Source organism: Lepisosteus oculatus, chromosome 10 (genome assembly GCF_040954835.1).
Source record: "Lepisosteus oculatus isolate fLepOcu1 chromosome 10, fLepOcu1.hap2, whole genome shotgun sequence".
NCBI lineage: Eukaryota > Metazoa > Chordata > Actinopteri > Semionotiformes > Lepisosteidae > Lepisosteus > Lepisosteus oculatus.
Window position 1 is genome coordinate 27,611,232 of NC_090705.1, and position 19,532 is coordinate 27,630,763.

The 19,532-nt window shown below is 39.5% G+C and overlaps 1 protein-coding gene and 1 long non-coding RNA gene across 3 annotated transcripts in view; one reads left to right on the forward strand and one right to left on the reverse strand.

Annotated features, from left to right (window-relative positions):
* Window positions 1-15,268, forward strand: part of kiaa0319 (KIAA0319 ortholog) — a 56,401-nt gene extending 41,133 nt beyond the window's left edge. For both annotated transcript variants that reach the window (XM_015357323.2, XM_015357324.2), the window contains exons 16-21: window positions 2,101-2,260; window positions 7,438-7,574; window positions 8,673-8,795; window positions 9,837-9,927; window positions 12,924-13,012; window positions 15,090-15,268. In XM_015357323.2, the coding sequence (XP_015212809.1) occupies window positions 2,101-2,260; window positions 7,438-7,574; window positions 8,673-8,795; window positions 9,837-9,927; window positions 12,924-13,012; window positions 15,090-15,268 (779 nt within the window). The remainder of the gene's footprint in view (window positions 1-2,100; window positions 2,261-7,437; window positions 7,575-8,672; window positions 8,796-9,836; window positions 9,928-12,923; window positions 13,013-15,089) is intronic.
* On the reverse strand, window positions 8,789-12,928 carry LOC138241500 (uncharacterized). Its single transcript, XR_011190727.1, has 3 exons — window positions 11,119-12,928; window positions 9,801-10,004; window positions 8,789-9,329 (listed from the first exon to the last, which is right to left on the reverse strand). It is a non-coding gene; the product is annotated as an uncharacterized lncRNA (long non-coding RNA).
* Window positions 15,269-19,532: the final 4,264 nt, after the last annotated feature.

Here is a 19,532-nt window from a genome sequence, read left to right on the forward strand (position 1 = left end):
TAATGATATTAAATGCAAAATCCACCGCCGTACCTTCACCAGGGCAAACAGAGGAACAAAGTTGCAGAATTGTTACTCTCGCGCCGGTAACAGAGTGCTTGAACTCAGCAGACAGGGTTACTGGAGGTCAAAGTCGCCATGCATGGTCACATGATCACCGGAAAAACAAGGCGCTATATCTCGGGAACGAAATTGGCACAAACGCTACTTTCAATGGAACAAATGCAGCACTAATGGTTGAGACCGGTCCAGTTCCCCTACGACGTTGTAGGGGGGCAGAGTGACGTCACCCACTGAAAAAGAGGACATTATATCTAAGGAACGAAAGCAGCTGGGAAGTTTCTTTCAACGGCATAAACCGCCACAAACGCAGCACTAACGATTGAGACCAGTCCGGTTCCCCTACAACATTGTAGGGGGGCTGAGTGACATCACGACATCGATAAAACAAGGAGCTATATCTCGAAAAGAAAGCAGCACAAATGTTATTTTCAATGGCACAAACTGGCACAAAAGTAGCACTAACGAATGAGGTGGGTTTCATCATTTGTGCTGTCTGCAGGGGGGACAACTTCACGGAGCTGATAGAGCTATCTCTATAATGTGTAATAATTTCTAAGGTGAAAAAAACTTATAACTAGTTCATGTGAGGCTGACATGACAAGAGAGGATCAAGTGCAACTCCCAGATTCCTGACTACGGCTGATGGGTGAATGGGGAAGCCATTACTGTGAACCCCCGGAGCTTTTCCTGCTGACATTTTCTGCGCACCAGTAAAATTTCTGTTCAAACACTTCTTTCAATGGCACAAACGGGCACAAACACATCACTAATGAATGTGGTGGGTTTCATAATTTGTGCTGTGTGTAGGGGGGGCAACTTCACGGAGCTATTTCAGCTGAATGTCCAATGCGGAGTGCCTGATGCATTTATAACATCAAGGCTTAATTTCTGCAACTCTTTACTCTATGGGCTTCGTAACACTCTTCTCAGTAAGTTGCAGTAGATGGGTTGGACGTATGAGTGGCAACAGAAGTAACAAAGCACTTAACTATGATCTGCACTAACACTTTAAGGAGGAACAGGTAAAGGTTTATTCCATACTGAAAGGAAAAGCACAGCTGAAATGTTGTGTCTCTTTTCTTTTCCCTTTTGCATGGAATAAACCTTTATCTGTTCTTTGCAGCCTGCACAGGCTGACGCACTTACAGTACCTACTTGAACTTCTTAAACACTGTCACTGCACTTTCATGCCACCAGTGTCAATAACATTACAACAAAGTAACTTAAAATTTAAATTAGTAAAAAATGTAAATTAGTAAATTCAAATATCATAATCATATGATCATACAGTATCATATAAGCCATTTTGGCCTACTCTGGTTTTGAAACATTCCCGCTCTAAAAGGTATCAGCCTAGCTGTTTCATCTGCTGTGTTGTCAGTCACAAGAAAGTGCCATAATTTATGCCAAACCGCAAAGAAGGCTGAATAATCTTAAATTCTTCACAAATATTCACAGTCATGAATGACACATTATCACAGGCTGATTTCCTGTCATATTTGGTCAGGGTAAAAAATGATTCTATAATAGGACCCATCAACAGTTTGCCTCCAGTGGCCTCCAGAGTAGCTTAACTGGGAAAAAGACCTTGCCCTAGCATAGGCTGGGTTCTTATTATCATAGCTTCAAGCTTGAGTTATCTCACTAGTAAATTGTGGCCAGTATTTTCCAAGCAGCAAGGCACAATGATGAGTGCACAACGCCGCGTGAGTGAAACTGAGGGTGTTGTGAGAATTGTCACAGTTCTCAGCGACACATCAACCCTCCTGCAGCTTCTGGAGCACTTACAGACAAGTGGTGCTGTTTGTAGGGGACTAATCTCTCCTACAACTCTCACTGATCGTCCTATACAAGACCTGTCCTGTACAACTGTCTGCCTACACTTGCTCATTCTCCCCCAAGAAAAATGTGAATGACACAATTGGCTGTTCCAGTTTGGTGGATATAACTAAAATAATTGGTGATTCTTTATTATGTGTATCCTTTGAAAATTCCTCATAAATGAACAGAATAGCCCTTGATGTGCTCTGCCTCTAGACCCCCACAGAAAGGACGAGGTGGAGCTGGAACTATATGTGGGTGTGAGCCAGCTGAACCAGCAGCAGAAGGACACTGTAGTGAGACAGCTGGCCGTGCTTCTCAATGTGCTGGACTCTGACATCATCGTGCAGAAAGTGCAGGCACAGACTGAGCTCAGGTACACGTCAGACTGTATCAAGTCTTTACCAGATACTGCAGGTTCACATGATTCACTCTGTGCTTTACCTATGCATGTTGTCTTTCATCTGTTGCAGTCAATGAGGGGATGACAGGAGTCTGCAGTCAGGATTTGTTTCATTTTAAACCATCATGTCACATACAGTGCCTTTCGTTGTCTTATACTCACCCCATTCCACCTCAGATCCCAAATGGAGTGTACTACAAAGCATTTCAGTAATACTTGTGGCAAAAAGTTTTTTGGTCAACTGAGAGAAAATTTAAATGGTTTGGTCTAAATATATTGATAAATTTTGCACCTGGGTGGTGCAATTTTCAGCCATTCTTTGAAAACGTGCTCAAACTTGGTCAAGTTAGCTTTGAATCGTAGATGGGCAGTAATTTTAAGATACTGCCACTGATTTTCTACCAGATTCAAGACAGGACTATAAATAGACCACTCAAGGACATTCACTTTCGCTTTGTTAAGCCAACTCTTAAGCTTTGGAGCTTTGGACTTGTGCTTTGGCCAATCATCCCTCTGAAAGGTGAAATTGAATTAAAGTTTTAGGTTTTTAGGAGACTAAATATGCTAGCAGGTCCATCCTCGCAACCTGCTGACTATGCTTCCTAGATAAAGGTATAATTCAAGGGAGATATTATCATTAATACCATCCAGTTTCAATTTAAAGAATAAATACCCAAAACTATTGTCTACAATAAAATCATTGTTTACTGCAGCCTTTATGATATATATACTCAGTATTAAATAAGGCTAAGTATAGAATAGCATACTCTACTCTAGGTGTTTTGGTGGAGATAGTAAGACTATGTAGATCAATCTATCTCAGTGGTCTCAAATTTTTTGGACCAAGTACCACCCCTGATCAAAATAAAGCATCCAAGTACCACCTACAAGTCATCTTCTCATTGGAACCACAGAAAAGCTCAATGACCAAATGAGTGTGTGTGTGCACACATATATAATAAAAATAGCACTGAGCACTTACCATTTCAGTGAGAGGGGTGAACCTGTTTAGTCAAGCAAAGCCTTGCAATGTCGGACGAGGGCAGTGAGCTTCAAACGCAGATCTGGTTCAGCATCCATTTTCTTCTGGTTCTTTGTCTTGATTGCAGTGAGAGCAGAGAAGCCTTTCTCACAAAGGTACATAGTAGCAAAAGGCATCAAAAACGGCACAACCTTTAATGAGAGGGCTGTATATGTCTTTGGAACCAGAACTCCAACAGTGACTGTCGTTTCAATTCTGTCATCAAAGTTGCATCGGATTATAACTCGAGCAATTTCTCTTGTTCAGCACAGGTCAGATCCTTGGGTATTTGTCACGCCCTCTGCAGCCAGAGGGCGCTCCTTCTCTGTCCTGTCCTTAGTTTCCGGTCTGCTGTCCTTCCTGTCCCTCTCTTCCTTGGGCTATATATTTCCGGGTCTTGCACTCTGTCCTCGCTCAGCATTGACGTTCGGATGTCCTGAGACCCGCCTAGCACCAGGGCGCCCCACGTCCGCTCCCTGAGGGCATAGGTTTCTATACGGCATTCCTGAACTCTTTGCACTAATGAGCCCGGGCCTTTTTCCCGTCTTGCCGCTACGCATATGGGTCTTTTTTGCTCTCCTGCTCCCCACGGTTAGTCCCTTTGGACGCCCATGACCGTATTCCTATGACATCAACAGTAAAGGAGTTCCTGATCCACTCTGTTGTTGCCTCAACTGGAAAATACTCCAGTTTCACTCTAGCACCATCTGTACAAACTCCAAAGTATTTTTTTCAGTCTATGCCACTCTCTTCAATAAATTCATTCAGAAGCTGAAATATTTGCTCTCCTGTAGTCCTTGTTGGTAGCGGCTTACAGAACAAAAAGTCCTCATGGGACATGTCCTCAAACTCATATCTAATGTAAATGAGCAAATTGGCCAAATCAACAACATCTACAGACTCATCTAATTGCAGTGAACAGCATATGCTCATCTTAACGCGCTCTATCAATGTACATTTGACATCACCTGCCATATAAAAATTCTACGAGTGACTGTGTCATTTGAAGGGAGCAGAAGGTCAAGCTGTTTAGCAGCTTTTTCTCCACATATAATACGTGTCAGTTCTTTTGCCAATGGTAAACAAAGTTCTTCACCAATAGTTTGGGGCTTACCCGCTTTAGCAGTCCGCAAACTTGCATTTTTCCCCGTTTTCCCACAAAGGACAGTCAGGAGTCCGTCTCAGAAGTTAAAAGAACTTTTTGTTTCATGCGCATAGGTGCGAAACACGGAGATGCTCGGTGTATTTTTCTCAAAACCTAGAACAGACCTTACAGATTTTTCTGTTATCTATCACGCTTTCCTGTGATTACATGATTGGCAGTGTCCCAAAATCACGCACATTCTCCTAACTCACTATTTGCTAAAGATAACTCCTTTTAATACAATTGGTCACATACTGTAGGTTTGTAGCACCCATTCCTATACAATGGTATACAATTACACAGTAGATCTTGTGTCCACTATTAGCGCTCACTGTATCGTTGCAGCTAAGTACGTAGGCTGCGTATTTGACATATAAACTAATTTTATTAAATAGAAAATATGAAAACCCCTCACAATTTTTCAGTGCACACAACAAATTTCAAGGGTCATCTGGCGTACCACCTTGGGGTGCTCTACGTCCCACATTTTGAGAACCATGGATCTCTAATCTATCTAATTGGCTCCTGGTTTTTTACTACTTCACTATAGTGATGATTCAGTTTTTAATTTAATCTTGCATGGAGTATGAACACAAAGCACAAGACTGTCCTTATCAGAAGGAGAGCAGAAAGAAGATGCTGCTGGGAACGAGAGATGTAACACAAGCATGTGGATCTGAAAATGGTGAGACCTTTGGTCCTAGTGAGCTCTGAAGAGAAGAAATAGAGTAAAAATAGTGAGCCAGATGGGTTCTACCAAGGAAAAGAAATCCTCAGCTGTGAACTGGGGCTCAACCCAGATAAGTAAGAATAATACAGACTTGAGTAAACTACTTCAAGAGAAGAATGTCAAAAGCCTTCAGGCTGGGCTCATGCAGTTACAGGAGTACCCGAGAGCAGCAGACTGAGGCAGAGAAGGAAAAACTGGCCTATGAGCTGGCCAGCAACATTTTGGGAAAGTTAGCTCTGAGAGATGATTAGCAAGATTCAAGATTTCTTTATTTGCCATATACAACAAGTGTATTGGAATGCTAATGAGTAACATTAGAGAAAAAAAGTAGGCACAAATGACAGACATAGACAATGTCATCTGGAAGCTAAAATCTTTCAGTGATAGAAGAGCTGGAGAAGGAGCAGATCATCGTGGAGTGGAGATAGTCAATGACAGGCCAAACAACTAAACATTATTTGAATTCAAACATTATGTTTGAATTGCAGACTAAGCAAAGCACATCAGAAGACCAGGAGGCCACCACAGTAACTGGAGATCAATTTGGACAAGCTTGAAGACAGGGTCTGAGTAGTAGAAGAGGTTACTGGCTGGAAAGTCCTGAATGATCTTCTAGAAACTAATTTAGGTTTCACTAACAGCATGGGCTCTAGATTAGCCTACAAAAGAAGCAGGAGTGGTGTGTAAAGATGGCTAACCTTCAGAGCAAATTAGAATTAACCAGACTAGAAAGTGAGAAGCAGAGGGAGATGTTGCTTTTAAAGCAAGAGCAACTGAGTAGAGCACTGGAACAGATAAAAGACAGAGCAGCACAACTGAAGGTTGTCCATTCCTATGGTTTTCCATTCTGTGAAATTACAAAATGTTGTATACACAATTTTTTTAAACCTAAAATTTTATTAAAAACCCGAATGCTCAAACTGAAGACTTCTTGGGGAAAGACAGTATACAGTAAATGTCAGCAAAAATTAAGATAACTGAAATATGTTAATTGTGTATTTAGACTTTTTGACAGAGGCACCTTTGGCAGCAGAAATCATTTTGACTAAATGTCTACCAGCTTTTGCACACAAGATTGGTGCAATTTTTTGCCCATTCCGCTTTGCAGATTTTTTAAGCTCTTTCAGGTCACTTGGGGTTTGCTTATGGGCAGCTTATGGACAACAGTCATCAAGTATTTGAACACATGTCCCTTTCTTATTCTTAAGCTATTCCATTGTAGCTTTAGATAATTGTTTGCATGAAAGTAGTTTTCCCAATTTTAGATCTGAAGTAGGTTTTTCTCTTAAATGTACCAGTAATTTTCTCAATCTGTTGATCCTTTCAGTCTTGACAATCTTTCCAGTCCCTGTTGATGAGTAGCAGAACTATAACATAATGCTCCCACCACTATGCTTGACAGAAGAATGTTGTTGACTAAGTGCTATTGGGTTTTGCACTTTTCTTTTTGACAAAAATGGAACCATTTTTTTATTTTCTGATAGTAAAACACAGATTTTTAGAATCACGTAGGTGCTTTGTTGTAAACCACATGTGGGATCTGAGGTGCTTTTTCAGTTCCATACAAGCCTGTTTGTGGAGTGACAGGAATATTTTTAACCCATGAATACTTTCTCCTATCTCATTACTGAACACTGCCTTTTATCCTTACCTGGTTGCACAGTTTGGTGGGATAGAATGATTTAGGCAGTATCAGGGTACCTTCCATTTCTTAAAAAATAAATTTCTTAAATAAATCACCATGCTAAAAGTGGATCTAAGGATATTTTAAATGTTTTTCTACCTTTTTCCTGTTCTGTGCCTTTGTACAACCTTATCCCTGAGTTCTTTTGAAAGCTCCTTGAATGTTTTACCTGAAATCCTGCAGATCTATTTATTATGAAATCAAGTGAACAACTACAATGGAATACAAACTGAGTCCACTCAACAAATTCTGGATCTTGTTGTGGTAATTTTGTTTACCTAAATTTATATTTGCCACAGCCAACTGTTTGGGTACTTACAATACCAAGATGTTCCCATTATTCTTTCATATTTCTTAAATATATACTTATTTTTTCTGTTTTTTGTTTTTAATGTGTGGTGAAGATTGTTTATATTACAAATATGAATTGCAAAAATTAATTAACTTCAAAGTGTCATGACTGCCTGCTTTAAAGCAATGTGCAAGGGTCTGAAACTTGTGCAAGGCACTGAAGGCTTTGAGTTATGTTTAAGTGTTTAAGTAACCCTGCTTCTCGGGTGTCGCTGTTCAGCACAGTGATGTCGTTTTACGTGCGGGGCAGAGAAGGCATCCTGCAAGGCCCCCAGTTAACACGCACACTGCGAGGCCAGCTCCTAAAGGAGAAGTCTGACTTCCTGCTGTTCCGGGTCCTGAGGGTGGATACAGCTGGTGAGCCACACACCGCACTCCTGCGGCTATTTCACATACAGTAGGAGCCTTAACTAGGACCAACTGTAACTACTCCAGGCTCTAAGACTAGTTCATATTTTATAACAGTGATCATTCGGTTTTCTAAATAAGAAGACTTAATTGTATTGTAGCCAGCAGCCATATCACCCTGCAACTCACAACTGTCAACCCACTGAAGTGAAGCAGGTGTGAGCCTGGTCAGTACCTGGATGGGAGACCTCCTGGGAAAACCTAAGGTTGCTGCTGGAAGAGGTATTAGTGTGGCCAGCAGGGGGCACTCTCCCTGCTGCCTATGTGGGTCCTAATGCTCCAGAATAGGGACGGGGACACTGTACTGTAAAAAAAAGGTGCCATCCTTCAGATGAGACGTAAAACAGAGGTTCTGACTCTCTGTGTTCATTAAAAATCCCAGGGCATTTCTCAAAAAGAGTAGGGGTGTAACCCTGGTGTCCTGGCCAAATTTCCCATTGGCCCTTACCAATCATGGCCTCCTAATAATCCCCCTCTATGAATTGGCTTCATTACTCTGTTCTCCTCCCCACTGATAGCTGATGTGTGTTGAGCGTTCTGGCGCACTATGGCTGCCGTCGCATCACCCAGTTTGGGCTGCACATTGGTGGTGGTGGAGGGGAGTCCCCATTACCTGTAAAGCACTTTGAGTGGAGTGTCCAGAAAAACACTATATAAGTGTAAGAAATTATAATTATTATTATTACAAGAAGATGGTGCATTCTGAAATTATATTCACTGAACCAGATCATATCTTTGCTTTGCCTAATGAGGAAGAAGATTTTGGGGTAAAAAAAGCTAAAGATATTTAGTCACGTTTTTTTAGCAGCAGTTTTTATTCTTATCTGGAATGTAGATAAAGAAACTCTCCTGGATAAGATCAGCAATCTTACGTGAAGAACTACAGCCCATGAAGATGCTTTAAAGGTCTAGATTTTATTGAAAGAAAAAAATTAAATTGGTGCAATGGAGGAGCAAGGTATTGTCAAGCTTGAAATAAGTGTATATTCAAGATTTGTCATAATAAGGCAACAAGAAAAACAGCTGTGTTGATGTGTGATCTTGCAGTGTGTCTGCTGCGCTGTTCTGAGCATGGACAGTGTGATCCCATCACCAAGCACTGCGTCTGCGACCCCTTCTGGGTGGAGAATCCAGTTCACCGGTACTTCAATGATGGAGAGAGCAACTGTGGTGAGTTCTGAGTTTTCTGTTTCTGTGGTGTGTTCTGTGAAGGATCTGTGAAGTCTGCAAAAGCAAACTGCAGTGCAGAACAGTTAAACTCTGTTACAGCTCAAAAAAAGATCAATGACAAGCACATTGCTGAAGTCTAGAGAGGTATGAAAAAGTGAGATACAAGCCTTTGGAACCCAGGGCAATGTAAAATAAATGCATGTGGTACACAATAGTAAAATAAAAAATTATGTTCAAATTGAGCGTGATAACTCTCTATAAGGATTAACATCCTCAAGGATAAACCTGCAACAAAAACACATCCTTTTAATTGTCTCCCACCTTATATTCTCTCTTAAATATAACGTTTTTGTCTTTTTTATACATAAAAAGAAAACATGTTTCCCAGGTTATCAACCAGCCTTGAGCAGGATTTCCCAAGCGATGGTGCACAATAGGCTCAACACCACCAGTGGCAGGGTTGGAGGGTTGGGGTTTTTCAGGCAGTGCTCGCTCTGCTCAGTGAAATAGCCATCCTTCTGATGTCCTGGCACCCTGCAGGCGAGCAGTGACATCTTTAAGCAACATGCCAAACCTCCAATTGTCACTGTACAGTTTGCACCATATCATAGGATGAATGGCTTGAAATGAGAGCAGATGAAAGGAGCCTGTCTGCCCTTCTTCATTCTCCTTAAGTGGGTACAGGAGTCGTTGCTGTGAGTTGAGACGAAGTGTTTCCAAATTTTGCGGACATAAAAAATAATTGGAAACTAAAGACATGTTCCATGTAAAATGATGACTTTTGTTTTGATTTAATTTATTTCATGTTAATTTCATACAAGACAGGGCCAGTTTACCTAAAGATCATAGCTCACCTTAAATGTTAATTTATCTCAAAGTGCCCAATTAATGTAGGGCCCATTAGGTTAATTGAAGAATCCTGCTCTGTTGGAAACAAATACTAAATTATTTGCAAAGGATGAACACACTTTAACACTGTGAGACAAAACAAAGTGTTGTTCAGACCTTGAGTATCATGTTCTCTCTCTTCCTGGTGTGCAGAGTGGAGCGTGTTGTATGTCATCATCACCTCATTCGTGATGGTTATCCTCATCATGGGCCTGAGCTGGGCCTGTGTCTGCTGCTGTAAAAGGTACCCATCTCTTTTCCAATCTTCTTGATTTGTGGGGCCTTAAAAAGTTGTCCTGAGGCTGATCAAGGGTTATATGCCTGATAAAGAGATGTCACTTCATTATTGAATACACAAATGTTTACATTTGCAAATATTTGTTCTTAAAGCGAAGGACAATGCTGCTAATAAACTCAAATATGAGAATGCTGTGCCTTGAAAAAGTACCGCCCCCTTACCTTTTTCCACACTTAAGAATCTCATGGCCTGCAATTTTATTTTTTTTAGAATGGGAATTTTTATTTGTGAGTCACACACTGATCTTCAGAGAGTACCCCCATAAAAGAAAAATAATAGTAAACCATAAATGAATTAAAAATAAAAACCTGAGTATTCATCTTCCTTTGTGATTACTATTGCAGCCAGTATTCTTTTTGAATTTTACACCGATATGGAACAATATTTACCCTATTCCTACTTGCAAAGTTGCTCAAATTGGGTCAGGTTAGTTGGGGAGAGGCAATTGACAGCAATTGTTATGTCTTGCCTCAGCTTTACGATGGGATTAAAGTCAGGACTGACTGGGACATTCAAGGGCATCTATTTTCTTCATGTAAGCCACTGCAGTGTTGCTCTTGCAGAGTGCTTTGGATCATTGTCCTATCACAAGATAAACCTCCTCCCCAGATTGAGCTTTTTGGCAGAGGGCAGCAGGTTTTTGTCTAGGATTTGTCTGCGATATGCACCGTTCATCTTCCCATTGATCCTGGCAAGACTGCCAGTCCCTGACGCTGAAAGCATCCTCATAACATGCTACCACTGCCATATGTTAAGGTGGGGATGGTGTTACCTGGCTGGTGTGCAGTGTTTGACTTGTGCCATAAATACTGTTTAGCATTCAGGCCAGAAAGTTTCACTTTAGTTTCGTCAGACCACAATAATTTTTGCTACATCTCTGCTGTATCTGCTAGATGGCATTTTACAGCCCTCCCATAAAACTCCTTTTAGTGGAATGCCCTGGAGATTGTTGACCCATGTACATTATCTTCCATCACTGACTTCTGTAGCCCTTTCAATGACACAGTTGGCCTTGCAGTAGCGTCCCTGATAAGTGCCCTTCTTGTTTGTTAACTAAGTTTAGTGGGGCGGCCTGATCTAGGCGGAATGGCTGTAGTTCCATACTTCTTCCACTTCTGTCCAATGGACTGCACTGACCTTCCAGGGATGTTCAGTGCCTTGGCAATGGTCTTGTTTTGTGCCTTTCTATAACCACATCTCTGACTTGTTCGGAATGCTCTTTCGTCTTCATTTTGAGTGTTTTTTTTAAAGTCTCCACCCATGCTGTAGGATCTCATAGAGAGAGAGGTATTTATATTTACAAACGTATTGACAACAGGTGATCCACTAAATTCTTACACAAATGTAGTCAACCAACAAATTGTGTGACTTTTAAAGTAATGTATTGCACCTGTGCAAAATTGAGCTTGCAATTACAAGGGGTATAAATACTTTTTAAATATAATCATTTCTGTTTTTCATTTTTAGTAAATTGTGGAAATGTTTTGGAACATTTACTTTATTTTGACATGGTACTAAGTACTTTGTGCCGAAAAATTCTACTTCAGTCTATTTCAAATTCGGAATCTGCAGCAACATAATGTGAAAAATGTGTATAACCCATGTGGCTAAGATCTTCCTACTTACAAAACACACTAGTTGCACAAGTTGCCTATTAAGTTGTTACCAGTCAGCTTTCTTATTATTTTCAGCATTATTACACAATACAGCGATACATGTGAGAGAGTACCCCTGCCAGCAGAGGGCATTGTTCCATAAACAATGGAACAATGGAAACAACAGACTGGACATAATGGAGCAAGTAAAGGTTTATTCCATGCTGGAAACAGAAGTAAAGAAACTCAACTTTTTTAGCTGTGTGACACAGCTGACCAGATATAATGACTAGTAGTAAATATCCATACTCGTAATAAATTGTTATATAAAGTTCATTTATTCCTTGAAAACTGCTGGTCAAAACCCATTACTCCCATTTTGTAATCTCCTTTTGGTTCCACAACTCAAAAACTGTTCACCCAAGTGCCCAAATATAAAAAAATAACATTCCTAATTATTTGAATAACATGATTGAAGTAATTAGCCGAGACATAAGCAATAGGGAGGACAACAAAAACACCCCTGGTCATTTACAGTACAGTAGTTACATTGTTACAGTAGTTAGCTAATGCATATACATTTGGATATTTATCCTTTACTGTATGCACTTAGCACACACAAGCCATTATTAGAAAAGTTAAAATGTAAGTAAAAAATAAAAGGTAAATACCTCATCTTAGAAGGTACTAAATGCTTAAAACAATGCTTTATGAGAGTCCTTCTCTTAAGAGTGAAAATCTGCCTGTTAAATGAAAAAAACAATAATGACGACATCTCGTATAAACGAAAGGTCATATAGCAAGGCATTATTATGGTAGTAAATATTAATATAGTAATGTGCAACACACTTGCTGGTTTTCCGTATGAGCTAGCAGGTTTCTTGATTGGAACCTTTTATTAGTTTATCTAATCCAAAATACTTATGAAACTTAATCATTTAAAATGGCATACTCCCACATGTTGAAGAACTGAAAACAACACATTCAGATTGATCCTGTTTTAAGATCAATTATTTGCTTATATAACTGAAAGCTCAACTGAAAGAAAAACCAGCAAGTATGAGTCCCCAAAGTTATTTTTTGTGTAGCACCACCTGGAAATACACTGGTATTTAAAACTAAATTCGTTGTATGTTTCTTTAGTAAGCAATGTGAGCTATTAAGTTTGATGAAAATTTGACTATCTAAAATGTATTAGTAGATAAAAACTAAAATTGCATCCCGAAGGCCTTCATCATGTTCTTAGGTCTTAACTGACAAGGAATTACTTCCGTAAAGTGAACTGCATGGCAAGAAGTGGTCGAGTGTTGTAATAAATTAATAATGTTACTCTTAAATTTGGATTAGGAGACGAACTAAAGTAAGGAAGAAAACCAAATACACAATTCTGGATAACATCGACGAGCAGGAGAGGATGGTGCTGAGGCCCAAATACAGTGAGTTTGGGAAACATTTAGCTTCATTTCTGTCATTTCCTGACAAGTAAATACTGTCATTTAGTTCATGCTTAATTAATCCACTTAGGTGGATGCTGCACATTGGTGGTGGTGGAGGGGAGTCATCATTACCTGTAAAGCGCTTTGAGTGGAGTGTCCAGAAAAGCACTATATAAGTGTAAGCAACTAATTAATGTGAGTCGGTGATGCAGTACAGCAAATATCTCTAATGTTGTAGGCAGACTGGGGCTGTGTGTTAATTAATGGAAGATAAATGGCAAATGTAAATACATGGAATTATGTCAAAATTAATCACACAAACGCTTTTTTTCAGTTCTGGACTGGGGTGTTTGCTATGGGAGTTTGTATGTGCTCTCCATGTTTCCGTGCATTTTTACCAGATGTTCCACTTTCCTCCCAGCTTCCCATAATGATCCCTGTGTGCCCTGCAATGTACTGAAATGTACCTGTATCCCAGTTTAGAAGTGGTCCCCCCTTGCACACTATGTTTGTAGGAAGGCTCTGAGCTGTAGCCACACTTACCAGAAATAGGTGGCTTTCTGATAATAAATGCATGGATGGAAAAGCTTATATACAACAATGGCTATGCTTTGAATGTCATAAAAGTACATACTATTATAATGTTGTTGTAACTCGGGGGTCGTATAGTTAAGCAATGTTTGCACTTTCCAGCTAGACTGCCCTTCTCACAAAGTTTGGAGCAAAGTGTCTTTGGCAGTATTTACCTATCTTTCTGTAGATTAAGAGGCAAGTAAACATATGAGAAGACACAGATGATCAAAGAGTGACCCCAAAAATTTACTCCTGTCAATGAATTTAACAGTAAATCATTAATAACACCATTTAAAAAATAAACATTTAGCATTGCTGGACCATTCCCTAGGAAGATTAAGAGGCAAGTAAACATGTGAGAGGACACAGATGATCAAAGAGTGACCCAAAAACTTTACTCCTGTCAATGAATTTAACAGTAAATCATTAATAAAACCATTTACAAAATAAACATTCAGCATTGCTGGACCATTCCCTAGGAAGTTATTGTGCCAGTCTCCATAGGAGAAAAATGGACAGCAGCATAAACAGAGAACAAAGAAGGGTGCGGAGTCAGAAGAGATGAAAGGAGCAAGATGAAAGGTGTGGAAGCTCATTTTCTTAATCAGGCTGGGAACCAGATTCTGTCCAGGTAATCTAAAGGCTGAAAAGAATACAGGAAATTTATACAAGACAGTTTGGTGTCTTTGTTGTATTATGTGAAATCCTCAAGATAGAAAACTCTCTATTTTAGTGTTGTGTTCTGAGACTGAAATTGATTCCCATTCACCTCTATGTTTACAATGTTTCCATGTTTATATGACATATTTATGTGTTTAGGTTTGGGCCTGATTTCATACTCTATCGTCTGAGCCATTTAGAGCACATTTATTTAGTGCTGGAGAATTAAAACACACATTTAACGAAAATCCTGGTTATTTCTGCAAAATATATTTTGTTACATTATTGACTAAATGTTAGTATCCATCCATCTATTTTCCATCTGCTTGATCCAATAAAGAGTCATGGGGGAACCAGAGCCTATATCAGGCAAGCAAAGTACTCAAGGCAGGATACACTCTGGAAGGAACGCCAGTCCATTGCAGGGCACACACAGACACAAACACACATACCATGTTCAGTTTTCCCAGAAGTCAATTAACCTACCAGCTTGTCTTTGGAAAAATGGAGACCTGGCAGAAACCCACATGAACACGAGCAGAACATACAAACACACTTATACCACCCCAGGAATTAGGCCCAGGGCCCAAACTCTGCAAGGCAGCAATGCTAACAACTGTGCCACCGTGCCGCCCAAATGTCACTATCAGTTTAGAAAATGTCTAACATTGTAGTAATTTAATTTCCCTTTGTGATGAAATGTTTCCAACTTTTAAAAATCACTTCTTTTTGAAAAGTGACCACTTACCCCAAACAATTGTATTTGAGAACTGAGAGGGTTATTTTGGTCCCCAAATTTAATCTAGACTTAAAGAACAGTTGAGGATATTTTTGTCATTCCCAGACATAAAACACAGGAGCACAGAGCATAACTCCAGCCTGATGATCTCAGAATCGGAGTTTGAAAGCGAGCAGGACACGATCTTTACTCGGGAAAAGGTTGACAAGGAGAAGATGAAGAACAGTTCCAATGGCTCTGCTCAGAACGGAGATGTCTTCAGCTTCCATCCTGAGGACAGATGAACTCTTGAGGAGCTTGAAATACCTGGCAAACAGAGGAGATCCTGATATACAGTGACTTTTATTTAAATGCCAACCTTGAGGCACGCTTTCTGAATGTTTAAACATGGTTCCCTCCTAGCTGATGGGATGAACAAGAAGTGCAGGAACAAGCAGGAATCTGCCTCAGTTTGGTCAAAAAAAGGTTCATTTTAGGATGAGCCTTCAAACTCTGATCATGTGTAGAAAAAAAGACAGGTGAATGTAGATAATTATTTATATAATTACTTCTTGTTTTTGATTCCATGTTTTAAAAAAAAACTTATATTTGGAAAATGCAGTCTTCAAGAGGCTTAATGCTACATTAAGTTTAATCCTTTTTAGCTCTACATTATACAGGTTTTATTCCCTCCCTAGCAGTAAGCTACGTTGTTTTGACATCTATGAATAACACTGCAATTTCATAATGATGAAAACAAGAATTGAGCACCTACAGTGCCTTGCGAAAGTATTCGGCCCCCTTGAACTTTTCAACCTTTTGCCACATTTCAGGCTTCAAACATAAAGATATAAATTTTTTATTTTATGTGAAGAATCACCAACAAGTGGGACACAATTGTGAAGTGGAACGAAATCTATTGGATTTTTGAAACTTTTTTAACTAATAAAAAAATGAAAAGTGGGGCGTGCAAAATTATTCGGTATTGCGTTAATACTTTGTAGAGCCACCTTTTGCTGCGATTACAGCTGCAAGTCGCTTGGGGTATGTCTCTATCAGTTTTGCACATCGAGAGACTGAAATTCTTGCCCATTCTTCCTTGCAAAACAGCTCGAGCTCAGTGAGGTTGGATGGAGAGCGTTTGTGAACAGCAGTTTTCAGCTCTTTCCACAGATTCTCGATTGGATTCAGGTCTGGACTTTGACTTGGCCATTCAAACACCTGGATACGTTTATTTGTGAACCATTCCTTTGTAGATTTTGCTGTATGTTTGGGATCATTGTCTTGTTGGAAGATAAATCTCCGTCCCAGTTTCAGGTCTTTTGCAGACTCCAACAGGTTTTCATCCAGAATGGTCCTGTATTTGGCTGCATCCATCTTCCCCTCAATTTTAACCATCTTCCCTGTCCCTGCTGAAGAAAAGCAGGCCCAAACCATGATGCTGCCACCACCATGTTTGACAGTGGGGATGGTGTGTTGAGGGTGATGAGCTGTGTTGCTTTTACGCCAAACATATCGTTTTGCATTGTGGCCAAAAAGTTCGATTTTGGTTTCATCTGACCAGAGCACCTTCTTCCACATGTTTGGGGTGTCTCCCAGGTGGCTTGTGGCAAACTTTAGACGAGACTTTTTATGGATATCTTTGAGAAATGGCTTTCTTCTTGCCACTCTTCCATAAAGGCCAGATTTGTGCAGTGTAAGACTGATTGTTGTCCTATGGACAGACTCTCCCACCTCAGCTGTAGTTCTCTGCAGTTCATCCAGAGTGATCATGGGCCTCTTGGATGCATCTCTGATCAGTCTTCTCCTTGTCTGAGCTGAAAGTTTAGAGGGACAGCCAGGTCTTGGTAGATTTGCAGTGGTCTGATACTCCTTCCATTTCAAGATGATCGCTTGCACAGTGCTCCTTGGGATGTTTGAAGCTTGGGAAATCTTTTTGTATCCAAATCCGGCTTTAAACTTCTCCACAACAGTATTACGGACCTGCCTGGTGTGTTCCTTGGTCTTCATGATGCTCTCTGCGCTTTCAACAGAACCTTGAGACTATCACAGAGCAGGTGCATTTATACAGAGACTTGATTACACACAGGTGGATTCTATTTATCACCATCAGTCATTTAGGACAACATTGGATCATTCAGAGATCCTTGCTGAACTTCTGGAGTGAGTTTGCTGCACTGAAAGTAAAGGGGCCGAATAATTTTGCACGCCCCACTTTTCATTTTTTTATTAGTTAAAAAAGTTTCAAAAATCCAATAGATTTCGTTCCACTTCACAATTGTGTCCCACTTGTTGGTGATTCTTCACATAAAATAAAAAAATTTTATCTTTATGTTTGAAGCCTGAAATGTGGCAAAAGGTTGAAAAGTTCAAGGGGGCCGAATACTTTCGCAAGGCACTGTATTGCCTCACATTCAATCATTTTGGAGCTTTAGTGTTTGTACTCCTATAGTACATGAGTAGCACATTCTATTGATTTTATTGATAAAGGGTGTACATTTCTACCAATAGACAATTCAGAAATCACAACAACATGTTGTTCACTGGCCAAAACATGTGATTACACCTCAATAATAATTATCAAGGCATCACATCAACTGCTTTTTGAAAGGGTGAAAGTTAGTTTAGCTATATTTTCAGACTCACCAAGAACAGGTGTCATGCATATAGAATAGTTCAGTACAGTATGTTTTCATATATAATTTCATGGCTCAATCAAGATGCCGCCAACCAGGGGGAGACAGTGTTTGCTCTGTTTTTTTGTCTGAATAGAAAGCAATTCCTGTTACAAGTGATAAATCTTTAAACTTGGGGACAGCTACTGAAGGAGAATAGATTATAGCCATCACAAGTATGAAGAAAAGTGCAGCACTATGCAGTTGGAATGAATATGCCTTATCAATTGAAAGTGCTCGTTTTACATTTCTAAAGGACTCAATATTGGCAAGGGCCACATAATGGCAAACACCTGTCTGTTGGCATGCATTGCTTTTCATATAAATATTAATGAAGGAATGTTTTACTTTTATATTACTTGATCCTTAAAATGTGTTGTTTTTGTATTTTGTATTCAAAATTCTGTTATTCAAACAAGACTGAACACACAGAGTGATGTTTTTACAGAATGTACTCCTGGGTTGCAGTATACAAAAACAGCTTAGTCCTAAAGATTCTCAGTTTGTGCTAAACAGATAAGCAAGAAGCCAAAATGGCATCTGTTGGAATATTTCATGAAACACACCAGCTGCCAGTCTGTGGGATCTGTAAACAAATTAAGTCTTGGGAAGGTCACAAACTGCTTTATAAATATGGCATTCCGTGCTTTCCCAAATAGGTCTGAAAACCTTCCAAGATGTAGTATGTTTATTCTTTCAGGATTCTGAATTTTAAAGCTCTACGTAGCAGGGACATTTTTTTAAAAACTGTTTAAAATTACCTGAGTAAAATTTAAACTCAGTGCTTTAAGTGGATTAAGAGTTTGCTACTAGCTACTGACTACCAGTAATTAGCATGATGGTTCAAATTACAATATATTTGACAATCTAAGTGGTATAGAAACTGAGCTTTTTTCTTGACTAAAATACAAATTAAACATGCTAGTAGAATTAGTTTTTAGAAAATACAGTTAATCCCAACAAATAATTCTCATCATGTATCCCAGGTGTTCTTAGCTCCAGCTTATGGTGTTTAGCATCTCATTCCAACTGTATGCTTAATAACCTAACTGAACTGAAGAAATTTAACAGTGCTTCCAGGTGTTAACTTCAAGATACCTGTAGAACACCTGGATCGCAGTATGTGATACAGAGTTGAGCACCACTGCTGCATTACTTTGCAAAAATGGCATCTGTTGGAACACATGATCTTGTAAAACTGTTTGCACTGTTTTGTGACATTTTAGTGTTTTGAGAAACTGTTTTTGGCATCTTGACATTGGATTTTATTTATTATATGATCCCTTTTAGTATGTATATCAACTGCTGTTTGAAATGTATTCATTGACTTCCTGCTGGTCACTATGGGCTTCAGGTAATTTCTAACTATAGTTGTTCCCTCTATTTCTGACCATGTCTCTGTCTTTTTATAATTTTTAAAAGTCAGTCTGGTTTTCAGGATATCATGTTTCTTTACAGCCTCAATACAGGTAATATTTGGTATGCAATATTACCTTTTACTGTTTAGTGACTTGGGAATTCCAGAAAATATTTTGCTGAGTTTTTTAAAAACTAGACATTGCAATGTTAGATCTAAAATATAATAGACTCCAGAGAATTAAAATGATGCGAGATCAACACAAGTCCTGATACCTTAATGGCAAAACTGCCAACAAATGGAGTTCCCAGTCTTGGGTCTTGTGAGTCTGTCTCTTCCAGCGACAACCCAGCTGGTCACTTAAGTCAGAGGTTCCCAACCCAGAGGACCACAAACCTGATGGTTTTTATTCTAGCCAAGCCCTCAGTAACGCAGCTGAACCCCTTGTTTTCAGCTCTTTATCACACTGGAAGTTGCATTTTAATTACTGCCATGTCATAAGTATAATAGGACTCTATTTGTTGAATTTCTTTAGGA